Source organism: Recurvomyces mirabilis (genome assembly GCF_035927965.1).
Source record: "Recurvomyces mirabilis strain CCFEE 5264 chromosome Unknown scaffold_11, whole genome shotgun sequence".
Lineage (NCBI taxonomy): Eukaryota > Fungi > Ascomycota > Dothideomycetes > Mycosphaerellales > Teratosphaeriaceae > Recurvomyces > Recurvomyces mirabilis.
Genome location: NW_027041945.1, coordinates 686,590 through 700,546, shown reverse-complemented (window position 1 = coordinate 700,546; position 13,957 = coordinate 686,590). Strand labels below are relative to the sequence as shown.

General features: G+C 54.3%; 5 protein-coding genes across 5 annotated transcripts; 1 reads left to right on the top strand and 4 right to left on the bottom strand.

Moving 5' to 3' along the window:
• Positions 1-404: 404 nt before the first annotated feature.
• On the bottom strand, positions 405-1,021 carry SWF1 (palmitoyltransferase swf1; the record flags this gene model as incomplete). The annotated part of the gene is made up of 2 exons (XM_064837673.1): positions 405-450; positions 492-1,021. The coding sequence occupies 2 exons, from the start codon at positions 1,019-1,021 to the stop codon at positions 405-407; spliced, it is 576 nt and encodes a 191-aa protein (XP_064694996.1).
• A 926-nt stretch (positions 1,022-1,947) lies between these two features.
• Positions 1,948-3,615, top strand: LTS14_004973 (uncharacterized protein; the record flags this gene model as incomplete). Its single annotated transcript, XM_064837672.1, has 2 exons — positions 1,948-3,402; positions 3,454-3,615. 2 exons carry the CDS (start codon positions 1,948-1,950, stop codon positions 3,613-3,615), a joined length of 1,617 nt encoding a protein of 538 aa, XP_064694995.1.
• A 703-nt stretch (positions 3,616-4,318) lies between these two features.
• LTS14_004972 (uncharacterized protein) lies at positions 4,319-9,716 on the bottom strand (the record flags this gene model as incomplete). Its single annotated transcript, XM_064837671.1, has 2 exons — positions 4,319-4,681; positions 4,746-9,716. 2 exons carry the CDS (start codon positions 9,714-9,716, stop codon positions 4,319-4,321), a joined length of 5,334 nt encoding a protein of 1,777 aa, XP_064694994.1.
• An 800-nt stretch (positions 9,717-10,516) lies between these two features.
• On the bottom strand, positions 10,517-11,497 carry LTS14_004971 (uncharacterized protein; the record flags this gene model as incomplete). The annotated part of the gene is made up of 2 exons (XM_064837670.1): positions 10,517-11,226; positions 11,299-11,497. The coding sequence occupies 2 exons, from the start codon at positions 11,495-11,497 to the stop codon at positions 10,517-10,519; spliced, it is 909 nt and encodes a 302-aa protein (XP_064694993.1).
• Positions 11,498-12,031: 534 nt separating this feature from the next.
• LTS14_004970 (uncharacterized protein) lies at positions 12,032-13,411 on the bottom strand (the record flags this gene model as incomplete). Its single annotated transcript, XM_064837669.1, has 1 exon — positions 12,032-13,411. One exon carries the CDS (start codon positions 13,409-13,411, stop codon positions 12,032-12,034), a length of 1,380 nt encoding a protein of 459 aa, XP_064694992.1.
• Between the last annotated feature and the right edge of the window lie 546 nt (positions 13,412-13,957).

Sequence of the window (13,957 nt, the reverse complement as noted above, 5' to 3'; positions counted from 1 at the left end):
CGTTCAGATGAGATGATACGAGAAGGGATGCTTATGAGAGCTTTTCTGTTCTGTCCTTACCACCGATGGAAGCCCTACAAAGTTTCGCTCGCTCGCGAGCTGGGAATGTGGATAGTTTTGTTTTGTTGCTGTACACAATTCTTCACGCGTGGTTGTCGTACTTGCATCCATCGGCTCAGAGTCAGCCGAGGTCAGCAACGGCTGAGAAACAATTGGAGCTCGTCGCACCGACATTACGATAGCGGCAGTAAGACAGGATAAGTACGGCGTTGATATTATTCTGACTTCGTGCAACATGCGACAATCACATCATGATTTTAAACGCCAGACAGGACCGTGCTGCAGACCATCTTCTTAATTCACTGACACTGGTCACGCGCTAGCCTTTTACTTGTTGCAGCCAATCAGACAGCTCGAATATGCTTGAGATTGAAAGTGCATGTGCCCGGACTGCAAACCATGGTACATAGCGACGCCTGAGGTATACTTACCGCCCCTTCAGTACAGCTAAAAAGTTCTGCCACCCACTAAGATCATAGACATTGACTACATCATCAAGATTCCACACCAGCTTCCACAGCGCTTCTTGACCTTGCGGTGGATTACCATCTGATGTTCGTACAATGATCTGATCACTAGTAACAGGCCACAAAACGTCGACCTCCTCCACCCCATCAAGTCCGTAATCCAGAGCAGGATTGTCAGTAGTCTGGCGCTTCCCATTGCTCTTCGTCGATGTATCGCCATGCTTCCTTGACTGATTGTGCGTCTGGAGCTGATCTCGGGAGGCGACGAAAGCATAGCCGTCCTTCATATCGTCTTGCCAGTCCGCCCACTTCTGACTTTCATTCGTCGTTGTGCCTGCCCAAATGAGGTAGCAGTGATAAGCGAGCAACCCGAGTGGTAGCAGAGCAGTGGAGGCCGCGAGTAAGCCGACTCCTGCTATTGACAGACCTCCTTTGTTGATTGCATTGACCATGCCCAAGCCAAGGTCGGACCAGTACGAGCTCCTGGTGGGCATGAAACCACGAGATCTGTACTTTAGCTCAGGCTGCAGAATGTAGTGTGCTAGATATGCACCATAGATCTGTAGTACGCCGAGCGAAAGTAAGAGGAGCAAGAAGTATCGATAGTTGGCGCGGCCGAGACAATTGTTGACCCATGGACAATGATGATCGCATCTCGCCACGCATACACCGCAGAGGCCACAGTGTTTCGAGCGAGCTGGCTTGGGTCGATTACATGTTGTACATGGGATCCCGGGATGGAAGAGGACATGGTCGTATGGATAGTCCCGAAGGCGTGCATCGATATTCTCAGCTGTGATGTGGTCGGCCTTCGACACGACGGTAGCATAGGTAGACCAGTATGGCAGTATCAAAAGGAGCGGAATAGGGACTAGGAAGCTGGTCGGAAGGAGGGACGAAGCATTCCAGATGAACAGTGTAGATGCGCCAGTGAGAAGGAAAAGGAAGAGGATCTGGGCATGGACTTAGCTGTGATATTGAAGATGAGGTCGTCATGACACAATTACCAGCACGACAGGGTTCTTCTCGAAGAACAGCCATGTAGCAAGACGCGTGCTTCCCGCAGTGAGTCGCCCATCCGTGAGCCTCCTGTCGACCTTCCGTAGGCCATTAGGTAGATGCAAACAGAGGAGTCGCTGTAGCCACCCAATTGGAGTCCTTCTCAGCGCCGGCAATTGGCCGAATAGTACCACAAAAGTGAGCCAGGACAGCACGAGAATGGCGATGAGGACGTTCTTGAGCGCCGTCATGATGTTCTGACCAGTTCTTGCATCGTTTGTTGTGGGTGCAAGTGTGAATACAGCCTTGGAGTGGCGGGCGAGATTTGCTTGTTGCTGCTGGTCTGTGCAGAAACGAGCACCGACTCCTACTGTAAGTTCGCGACTTCACTTATATACTCGACATAGCGATTCATATTACTATGAGACTGCGCTTGGCGGGCTTTTGGATTGGTGTGGCTCGGCACAATGCATATCAACACGGTAGTCGAAGTGCCCCCCGGGCTCTGTCGTACCTGAGCACTCGCGCGCACGTTGTACCACGGATCAGAGCAGCACCAAGATCAGATCGCATCCAGACCCGAAGCCAGAATCTTTCATACTGTGATCCTGGATGGCAGGTAGTGGGACTCTCTCACAGTACCACTCGAAGACTATCGATCACCCAGCGCCGTGCTCAAGTCTTTAAGCCAGATGGATCGTTCGCAGTCGGCGCGGAGCCAGGATTCGACCTCAACGGCAATGCTCAGGTCGAGGATGCTCAGGTCGAGGAGGCTGATGCACAGATCAAGATCATCGATTACTCTGCCGACCGCGTTGTGGACCAAGACGTAGGTGCGGACGACCTCAAACATTTCCTGAGTACTCAACCCAAGCCAGACTGGGCGACATGCCGTTGGGTATACGTCAATGGTATCAGCAGAAATGTTGTGCATACACTGGGTCAGGCCTACGATCTTCATCCACTGACCCTCGAGGATGTGATGAACACCGACAACCTTGCCAAAGTGGATTGGTACGACGACCATTTCTTCTTAGAGCTTACACTTCAGAAGCTCGTGGATGTTGTCGAGCACGACAACTCGCCACAGACCTCTGCCTTATCTCACGGTGCGCACCGCAAGCGTTTTACATATGCTGCAGATAGCTCCAACGACGCAGATGTAGTGCAGCAACTTGACAAGCCAGGACGACATCTGTACCAAAGGTTCAACATGTCCGTCGAGCAGGCAAGTGTCTATCTCACTGCAAGCGGGACCGTCATCACCATATTCGAGCGATCTGGAGAAGATGTGTTCAAACCTATCTATAACCGTCTACAATCACCACACACAGTACTTCGTTCTGGCGATGATCCATCTATGCTCGTACAGGGAGTGCTCGATGCTGTGGTAGACATGGCAGTGCCGGTCGGGAGAGCATTTGAGGATGCGTTTACCGAGTTAGAACTTGCCGTGCTTACGAAGCCATCGATCACACTTTCACGACAAGTCTACGTACTCCGGGCAGGTCTGGCATCCTTCTTGGATCTGCTCGTACCGATAGGCGGTCTTGTCAGGGCGCTGTACGATCATCGAAACGTAGCACAACAGCCACCTGGAGCCGGACCAATACCAACAGAGGCGGGAGCAAAGACACGCTCGCCAGACTTTGCCAGTCAGGCTGTTTCGCCATTGACCCAAGCCTACCTCAAGGACGTTCAAGATCACATCACTACACTTACAAGTAGTACGCACATGAGGATTCGTTCCGCTGAGAACCTGACTTCTTTGATATTCAACACAATTGCGGCTCGACAGAACGAGAGTGTGCGACAGCTCACGCTTGTGTCGATCTTCTTCCTACCTCTCACTTTTTTGACAGGATACTTCGGCATGGTAAGTGGCAGGAGCAGAGGATACACATGCACATCGCTGACGTCTGTACAGAACTTCGACCCGATGCCGGTTGTGCAAGAACATAGCGACGAGTTCTTCTGGTTCATCGCATCACCCGTCATGGGAGTCACGCTAGCAATACTAATGGTGAGGCCTGCAGCACGGAAGCTCAGCGAGTGGCGGCGCATGGCCTGGAGACGTCGGCGTCGATGACTTTGTGCAGCCGGGATCCAGAGCCTGTAAGATAGCTTCCAAGAAGACAGTATGCTCGAGTTGCCGTCTCGTGCGGCAGACCATGCACAGTGATCAGCTCGCCAATGCTCTCTTCCGTCTAGCTCGATACAGAGCTAGACCGTGGCTTGCGTACCGCACTTTGACATCTCGAGAATCTCAGAGTAGGCCACTGCCTACAATACGAGAGAACTATGCGTAACGGAAGACATAGCCAGCTGAACCCCAGTTCGAGATCGCCTGACCAATGGCTGTCACCTTCGGTGCACCGGTCCCATCAATCCATACTCTGTGACCATACCGGAAGGTTGAATTGCATGTTAGCCTGTTGAGCAAAGCTCAGAAAGGCCGACACCGATTTGGCAGAGCGACACCAGGAAGGCAACATATTCAACATCGCACTGTCATTTCTTGCATTTAGTCATTGGCTTCATATGTGCCCCTGCGGTGGCCGTGATCGCCTATGATGGACAAGCTTCGTACTGTAGCAATATATACACTCCCGCTCAAGCACGCTACAATGGATGTCCAAAGAATTGGCTGAGAGCAATCCGAGTAGCTCAAAAGCTTGCTTCTGTACACCACGAACGCCTTGCAGAATAATGATTCGTGGTTGAGAACAGACGCGTTCCCTTCCCTTCCTCCACAACCCAAATACAGCACGTCTCAGCAAGACCTAGCCACCTCATCGCCTAAACCCAGCCTTCACATCCTCCCGACTAAAGTCCACTTCCACGTTCTTCTCCCCCTCAGTAGGCGGATACACCGTCCCAATTAACCCCTCCATCCTCTGAAACGTCTTCTCATACACCCTCTCACACTCCTTACCCACCAGGCCCACCAGACTCCTAGAGATCGCCTCCTCATCTCCATCAGCAAAATGCTTCTCGATCCTCTTCCTGAGCGTATCGATCCCCCGACGGACTTCCTTGGCATCGTATTGCGAGAACGTATTGCGAGCTGCTTTCCGCGAGTACGAAGGTCGAGAGGCGATGGCAGAGGGGTTCGGATGCGTTGACAAGAGGGAGTCAGTGCTGTCAAGGAAGTCCTGGGAAGCATGTTAGCATGAAGTTTATCGACCATCCAGCACACATGACGACGCGAACACATACCAACAACTTCCCCAAAGGCCTCTTAACAACCCTCTGTACATAAGCCTCCAAGGCCTCGGCCCTCTCCATCAACGCCTTGCCCCTCCACTCCGCCAAAACGCCCTCTCTGCCACCATCGTCAACCTCCTCAACGTAATGATTCATATTCTCGATAAGCAAAACATGATAATTCAGTACCACCTTATCCTCGGGATCATCTCCTCCAGCAGCCCCACCCGCAGCCGCCGCCGTCCCACCCCTATGCTGAGAAGCCGCCGGCGCCGCACTCGGACTCTCCTTGGCGATGACCTTCAGGCTATCAAACATAGCCTTATTCAAACGCGAATACGTCGCATCGACCCACCTTCTCGTCTCCCCCACCACCTCCTTCTCACTCTCATAATCCGGCCCCGCCACAGCGGCGAAACAATTCTCCACCGCAGCAGCAAAATGCGGGAAAATCTTCATAAACCCGATAACGCCCTTCCGCTTGGAAATCTTGACCTTCGTATCCTCAATCGCCCGAACCTGCTCATCCACGAACTTGGTCCACAGACTCTGCAGCCTCGCGATCAAGCCCTCGAGTAAAGTGAGCAAGAACTCCTGATTCGTATCAGAAAGCCAATAGCTATGCCGCGATAAACAAGCCATGACACCAACACCCTGGATCGGATCACCAGCCAGACACCACTCCATTAAACCCTGGGCCTCCTGCGCAAAGAAGCCGAATTCCGCCTCCATCGCCCCGCGCACGATCCCCGCCATCTCCCTCTCCACCTCCACGCCTCGAGGCCGAACGAGATCAACACCCCCCGCTCTCGCCTCAGGCGGACCAAGCGCCTGTACGACTTCGACAAAATCGCGTGTCTCGCCTCCTTTGGCCCAGAAGAATTCGGAGATGAAGTTCTGTTCTTGAGAAATCATGGGAGCCATTTCGTCGATCCCCGCTGCAAATACCTCGGCAGGGGAAGACTGACCGGAGCGAGAAGCCGACAGATCCAGGGTGTGTTTGCTGCCGCTGCCAGCACTCCGTAAAGTTTTCGCTAGAGTCTGACTGCGCTTGATCGTGAGTTTCCTCGCGGCACCTATACCCGGTACCCCACCACCGCTGCCGGCACCACTCGGGTCCTCTCTCTCTGTAGCCGTGAACAAGAGTTCCGCTTCCTCAGCCCCCGGTTTGCGGGCCGATCGCTTCCAGCCAGAGATATTCTCCACAAAAGCCTCCGCGTAAACAGGCTGAGCTTTCGCGTGGTACAATCTTAGCGCCGTCGTCCAAGCAGGCCGATTGACCTCCTTCGTGAACAGGATCAAAGGACCGTACACCCACAACCCCATCTTAGCGTCCGCAAGAGCAATATTATTCAGCTTCTTGGTCCCCACTCCAGCACCAGCAGAAGCGGGCCTGAGAACTCCCCTCCTCGCCTCAGCCATAGCCTGTCCGAACGAAGCATCCAAATGCTGCAGGAACCGCTGCACGAACCCCGCCGCCTCCCGCTCATAAACCACCCTCTTCTCCCTCAACGCCAACATCCCGCTCAGCGCCTCCCCCGCATCCCCCCCACCAACCATCAGCCCCCTACTCTTAGGCCTCCCGCCCCCGGCACCCCTCAAACCCGGATCAACCACAACCATAGCCCCCCACAACCTCCCCGCCGCCAACTCCACGACCTCCAACCCCCTCGGGTCCCCAAACCCGCCATACCTCAAAGGCTCCAACACCCTCTCATCCAACCCAATAACCTCCACCAACCCCTCCAGTTCCCGGACAAGACCCTTCTGATTCGCACTCTGGACCTGCAATCCCTGACTCTGCGCCTCAATGAACGCGACGTCCTCGTTCAGACTGCCGAGTTCAACACTATACAACATGAGCAAACCCTCCAGATCATCACACTCCTGAATAGCCTTATCCAGCAGACTCTCCACGGCTTTGACTTTCGACTCGTTCAGCCCCGGCGTGTCTGCCGCACCACCAGGCGTGTTTGGGTCAGAGAGGGCGAGCCACGATCCAGCTTCCAGACGCCCTTGCTCGCGCTTCAGGTCCGATTCCAACGCAGCCATGGCTTTGAGATCCAAAGATCGATCTTTCCATCCAAACTCTTCCAATGCTGCCTCGAAATCTAGAGCCTTGCCGTCAAGTAATGTGGGATCAATCCCCAGCGCGGCCAGATTCCTCTGCTGAGTCTGACTCCTCCTCTTGACCTTAACAAGAGGTTTCCTCATCTCGCTTTGCGCAAACAGATCTCGTTCCGCCTGCTCTTCGGCCTCGAGATCCTCCTGCTTTTGTCGCATGACCTGCTGATCTGGTGTCTGAAGAAGGTCTTGCGAGTCTGTTGTTGGCGGCAAAGGCGAGTCCTTGAGCTGGACGCTCCTTGGCCTCTCCTCCTTCTCCTTTACCTTCTCCTTCTCCATCTCCGCAGACACGATCCCAAGACCATTAGGCTGCGTGATAGGAGTCGCAGGATCCACCTCGACCTTCGGCGGCATCGCCTCGTGCACCTCTCCATTCCCATCCATCATTCCTTTCCCATCCATCACTTCTTTCGGCACAGGAGCAGCGACCGGCCTCGGAACAAACCCACTCACACCTTCACTATCCCCAGCATCCGGTGAAATGCCTGCCTCCCTCTCCGCCTTAGCCCTCATAATCTTCTCCGCCGCACCACCAGGTCTAGGCTTGAACGCGGAGGCTGCCGTAGCTGCTTTTTTGAATCTGTCCCTGATCGCGTTCTTCTTGATCATAGGTCCCAGGCCAGGTCTGTAAGCATCGCCGGCGCCTTCTTGCTGTTCTTGCGGAGACTCGTTGGGGGTAGCTGTGGTGGTGGTAGTGGTAGGTGCAGAGGGCTGCACAGCTTCCTCGCCTCGTTCCTCCCGTGGAGTTTCTACCGGTGTGCCAGCGGGAGAAGGTCCAACGGGTGTGTTTGTAAAAGCACCTGGCATAGCAACTTTTGTCGGCTCGTCATTTCTTCTCGATGAAAGCGGTCGTTGTTGCTGCTGTTGATGTTGTTCGGAGGACTGTCTCTTATCCCTCACAGCCAAAGGTCTAATCTCCGGCGGAGGCGGATGTTCCGTCATAGGCGTATGCGCCGCGCTCGTAATCGCCGAGCGGTCTTGAGGAGTAGCATATCGACTTCCACTCTCATCACCACTGACTGCTCTTCCAGCAGCAGCGCCCGTCGATCGCAAGGGAGGAGGGCGTAAGTCATAGCTCGCTTCCGAGATCCCTCGTTCTTGCATTCCAGGCCTGCGCGAACTACGCTCGGGCGTGAGGGGCGAGTCGGGCGGTGCTTGGATAGTGGGTGTGGCGACGACTGGCGCAGATGTGGGCGTGGGCTCGGGACCCCAGTAAGATGTCAAGGCTGCTATGCCTGCCGCATCGCCTAGGTCCACCATACCTGCTGAAGAAGCTTCGCTGGCAGCCGTAAGTGGGTTGAAGGCGTCGCCTGAGCCTTTGCTGCGTTGTTGAGCCGCGAGCGCGGCAGCTTGCGATGTCTCGATGGGTGGTAATTGCGGTGGGCCAGGCGACAGTGGTCGTTGATTCTGATTTTGAGCCTGCCATCTTTGTCGCGTTGAAGCTAGTAGTGCCGCTCCAGCGGTTGCTCCATTCGCGTGGGAGGGTGGCGCCGGTGCCTTTTCAAGTTCATAACCTTGCGAAGGCATCGAGTCCATTGATCTGTCCTCAGGGACACTATTCACAGGTTGCTGATACTGTCTTTGCCGTCCCGGACTCACGTTCCGTACCTGTGGTCGACCAGGCCCTGCACTAGATGCCAGCGAACTAGCACTCGGACTTTCGGACCTCGCAGACGGTATACTAGGTGGTGGCAAAGGCTGGCCCTGCTGCTGCGAGCTCGGCGATCGTCCATAAGCCGGCGCAGGACTCGTCCCAGGTCTAGCACCGCCATACTCCTGCCGCGACCGCTCGCGACTCTGTGATCGCATATGCTCCTGACTGGCAAAGGGTCGTGGGACATTCATCGGTATTGGCTGTTGTTGGTTTTGCGGATGGCCGGGTCTCAAAGATGGAGGCGCAGGACTCTCGCTCTGCTGTCGATTCGGTACTGCGCTTCCGGGCCGTGCGTCGTGTATACTGGCTGGCGGTCCGGGACTGCCTCGATATCTGCTCTCTTCTCGGCTTTGCGGCCGTTGAGCGAAAGGTGGCTGTGGAGGCGCAACAGGCGACATGTCTCTACTCTCCGCTCTACTCTCAGCTCTCATACCAGGACTGACTCCAGATTGTGACTGTGGCGCGGGCGATCGTTCCTGCTGCTGCTGCTGCTGCTGTGGAGGTGCTGGCTGACCTAACATGGTCGCCTTCTCCCTCTCATCTAACCCCTTCAGCTCCGGCACCAGACCTTTCGTGTACTTCCGGTAGATCTTGACCGCACTGGCGATGAAAAAGTCCTTCTCCTTGCTCGTCCCAGCCTGCCAATAGTACGGCTTGGTGATGGTCACGGTGAACCCCACACTGCCCGCCCATTGCTTCTGCTGAGCCTCCTTTTCCGACTGCGCAGGTACATTCGCACTACCGTACGTCTCGATGGCCGACAGCTCTTCCAGATTCCACGTCTTGCCAATACTGAAGCTGCCATTGTTGTTCTCACGTGCCTTGTGCATCCGTACCCGTCCCGTACTCCGCACGGCGATGATAATCAGACGCGGCTTCTTGTTGTTCTCGGCGCTCTCGGGTGGAGGCGGAGAAGACGGGTGTTGCGCATCCTCTATAATGCGGATATGTGTGATGTAGCTCTCGGCAAGCTGGCCATTGGCATCCAGCTTACTAAAGCATGACTCTATTATGCGCCGCTTCTCATCCTCGAAGCGTTCGGCACGTGACATGGCGGCGGCGGTGGAGGCCGAGGGGATACGAGCCCCAGGCGACACGGATCGCTGATGGGGGGGTGGCGGTCGATGTTGGGTGGGTGTCGCGAGTCGTGGTTGCAATGCGACCGAGGATAGCATGGAGGGGTTGGAGTTGTTGCCGTTGCTCATGTTCCGGAAGCCATGATTATTATGCTTATTCGCCGATGGTCGAGACATCTCATCGTACGCTTCACCTTGTCCGATGTCACTGCTGGAGCTCCCGCGATGGGGTCGCAGGCACGTGGAGCGGCGGGTCGGAAAGGAGGTCACCTGCATGAATGTAATCCAATCTATTACTGAGCTCTTCACTTGACTGATGACCTTGACCTCCGTCCCTCCATCACCATTACCTCCCGAGTGACCTTTGCTCGAATAATGTCACTCAAGATATGACCATTGTCTTGTCTCATGAACACTACTGTATCTCCAAGCTAACTTCGTGGACGTGCTCACCTTACCCGTTACGCTAAACCTCCCGTCTCTTCCGTCTCCCGCTGCCTCGGGACGAACTGCCGATGCACCCTCCTCCCTGTGTCGCACTCAGAAGATACGCCGTTCTACCAGGCCATGCCCAATCCAACACATATCCAAAAAGGCTCAGATCCTATCGTTGCATGAACACGACCACCAGTGTGACCTTACCTCATGACGCAGTTTGCAAAGGCTGAGACCACGATATCGAGACTAAGATAGTTTGACATTCATCGAAGTGACCATCAGACATGAGACCGTCCATGAAGATCAAGATGAACATCGACACGTGCCCCTCAAGCTCTTATTGCCATCTACAGACAGGGACGAAAGCACCTCTAAACACTACCCTGGCCTTGATCAATCATTTGGTGGGACTCGAAACCAATGCGGAACCCGAATTCATGCTCTCCGGCTTCTGAATCCATTCCACTCGATGATTCTTCACACAAAACCCCTCACGCACCGATCCTCCCCATATCAACACCATCCTTCACCTCCTCAAACCCCACTCCCACCCGTACCGCTTTGCCCTGCCTGAGCTCCCTCGCCACCTCCCCCGGATGAACAAAACTCATAACCCCAACGGTCACCCACATCATCGCCGCATCAAATACATACAAAAACACCTCATGCGTCATAATAAACCCATCGAATCCCTGCACATATTCCACGACCCTGACAGTACTCCTGACAAAAATCAGAATACTGACGAGATAAAGCCCGAGCATATGCCTCCTCCACCACGGCACCTCCAGACTCTTCCTCGTAGGTACCTTCTCCATCCTAACATGAAACAGCGCCGCAGCCAACACGAAAAGCCCAAAGAAAACAACCTGCGTCAGCAATCCAGCCACCACAATAGTCTTGCCCGTGTTGATACTATCCCCATTCCCAGAAGCCATGAGTCCGGCACCAGAACTCTGCATAAGGAAACTCAGAACATCGCCTCCGACGAAAATCTTCGTCAACCATGTCCGGTGAATGAAGAGAGCGTGTTCGCCCTGCATAAGCAATACCACCCGGCCGAGTTGCATGTAGATGGATGCGGCGAATAGTGCGGGCGCGACAAGGATGACGAGGGATTGGATGATATACGGACCTAGAGTATAGGGGCCCGGGTTTTGGCCGGCGGAGAGTGCGCGGCCTATATAGCCTATCGTCTCGACTAATCTCACACGTCAGCTCGATCGCCCAATTTCCTCAATTTTCGAGACTTTGATGGGACTTGGAGACATACAGGTCCCACCGATGACAAAGGGAACCATGAACCATGTCCTTGCCCTCACCATCTGGACTCCATGTGCGAGTGTTGCGAGACCGAAGAGGATGATGAAGATGATTGCGGCTGGGAGGGACGGGTGGTAGTAGTAGAATTTGAAGGCGGAGAGGGCGTTGTCGCCCGAGGCCGAGTCGGCACTGTCGCGGAGTGATAGCATAATGGAGGAATGGGATCGGGACGGTGGTGTTGCTCAAGTCGGTGGTGTAATGATCGCCTCCTGATCGTGAGGGAAAGTCGTCGTGGTTTGTGCTCGTCAATGAAGAAAACCTTGAGCTGGTAGAGGGTGGTGGGAGTGGGCAAAATGATGATGTGATTTCGGAGCACAGTCAGAGAGGTGGTACCTACTTACTCTTATACTACAACGAAATGTTGCCTCTGCAAGAGCCATTGGCATGGTGGATACTTGCCGTGTGTAGCCTCCCTCGCGTTGAGCTCGCAAGACAACTCTGCCACGCTTCGGGTTCAGCTCGCATTGCGGGAGTGCCCCGCTAGCGCCAGCTTTGACCATGCCAAGCCTCGGGCTTCCTCGCGTTCTTCGAGTACGTGCGCGGCATTGAGTGCTTCGCTGATTGATTGTCCGAGCGAGATAGATTATGATGCTGTTGCCTGGCAGGTGCCAGTGGTTGGGATACAGTATCAGTATGGAGGGAAGATTGCGTCCCTGTTCTGTAGATGTAGCGTGGCCATGCTATCAGTCAAACGTAACCTTCTTGCCCTGAAACGCAGCAAGCGTCTGCTTCTTCTCCTTCGCCTTCTTCGCCGCCTCCCAACTAGGATGGATAGGTCCCTCGCTCTCTTTCGTCTTCATAACGGCGGCCACAGGCGCAGGTCCAGCACGAATACCATCATTACCTCTACCAGGTGCAGCAGCCCTGTGCCCATTACCACCACCACCACCACCACCACCACCACCACCGCGCTGCATCCTCCCCCCACGACCAAGCTGCGTAGCATTACTTCCCTCGACAGCCCCACGCTTAGGGTCCCACCCAGCGTTCCGATTAGGCTTCTGCATATGATTTGCCTTGACACCGAATTTCTTCTCCCAAATCGCCTGACGAGCGCGTTGACCTCTTCTGTTCTTCTTGGGTGCTTCGTCTATGTCGTCGATATCTGTTCCTGAGTCGGAGATGTAGCCGCCCATGAGCGAGGGTATGATGATCTGTTTCTTTGATGGCGGTGCTTTTCGTGGTTCTGGCGATGCTGAGGCAAAGAAGGAGTCTTCCTCTTCTTCCGATACGGAAAGGTCTGCTGCGTGGTCGTACGCTGGACGAGACTTCTTGCTGCCTTTTCGTGCTATACCTTCTGCTTCGAGTTGTCTTTCGATCGTTGCTATGTCCTCGTCGCCGCCCTCACCAGCTGCTCCACTGGTCTCGTCGTCCGAAGATGCCAGATGGCCTTCAGGTCTGTCCAGATCATCATGAGAGCGAACGTCACTCGCAAGCTGATCTGAGTGCTCTCGAGAAACATTTTCTTCCTCGTTCGTCTCTGCTTTTACCACGGCCGTCCGAGTACCGTCACTCCCAGCGTCTTTTGCAGCACTCTGCACAGCGGCCTCGTAGTCCTTCGCTCGTACCCTCTTCGTCTTCGGCACAGCCTCGCTACTGTACTTCAACCCAAGCGCTCGATGAATCTCCGCTAGTACATCCGGCAATGCCTCCTTCACAGGGTTCGACTTGCAGAGTCTCGCATGCACATTCAACACAGCGGCATCCGAAGAAAGCGTCGCAGGCTGTCTGACCTCGGACGGAAGATCCCCAGACTCATCGATAGCTTTGACCTTGATCAAAATCTTGCATAAATGTATGTGCGCGCATTTTGTGGTATCCAATGTCTTGATCGCGGCGACTTCTGCCTCTATTCTGTGTACATCCTTCTCGTTCTTCTCCGCGACCGCCTTTTTATGCCGTCGTCCAAGTTTCTGTCTTTCGAAGCCTTTTGCGACTTTGAAGGCATGTCCGAGTTTGACGGTACCATGCTTTATGTGATGCCGCACTCGTTGCTGCTTTGCGCTGCGGACGGCACCGCTTGGTGCGACTGCATCTTCATTGTCTCGTTTTCGTTTTGGCATCGTTAGACATCATTCGAGACAAGACTTGAGATCGTTATTTTCTGTCCGTTACCCCACATCTGCTTACTCATTGGCTCGGGAGCATGCGGCGCTAAGGATCGACGAGCGCGTGTCAGTGAATGTTTGATGTCCACATCCGTTGTTCTTCTACCCCTTCTCAACACCAAATCTCGAATCCAGTGTCATCCACCTATTGCAGTATCATTTGGTGAATGCTAACCCCATCCATGTGATCGAATGACGGGCATCTACAATTGAAGATTGAGGTTCGCCCCTTATCGCTGCAACCACGAGGAGGCCCGAACAAGTCAGGTCTTTTCTGAAGCTTAACCATCGTACAGGCAACGCATCTACTCGAGTCACCCGATAAGCACAGGTTCGAGGATGTAAGTGGTATAACGACGACGTCATCATCAGGATAAATGGTCTGATGCGACAAACATCTGATTCCTAGCGACTGCTAATGCAAACACGTCGAATTCTCCGTACAGCAATTCTGGTCACAATGGGACTATGCCGCTCTATGGCTACGATCAAGATGCCTTC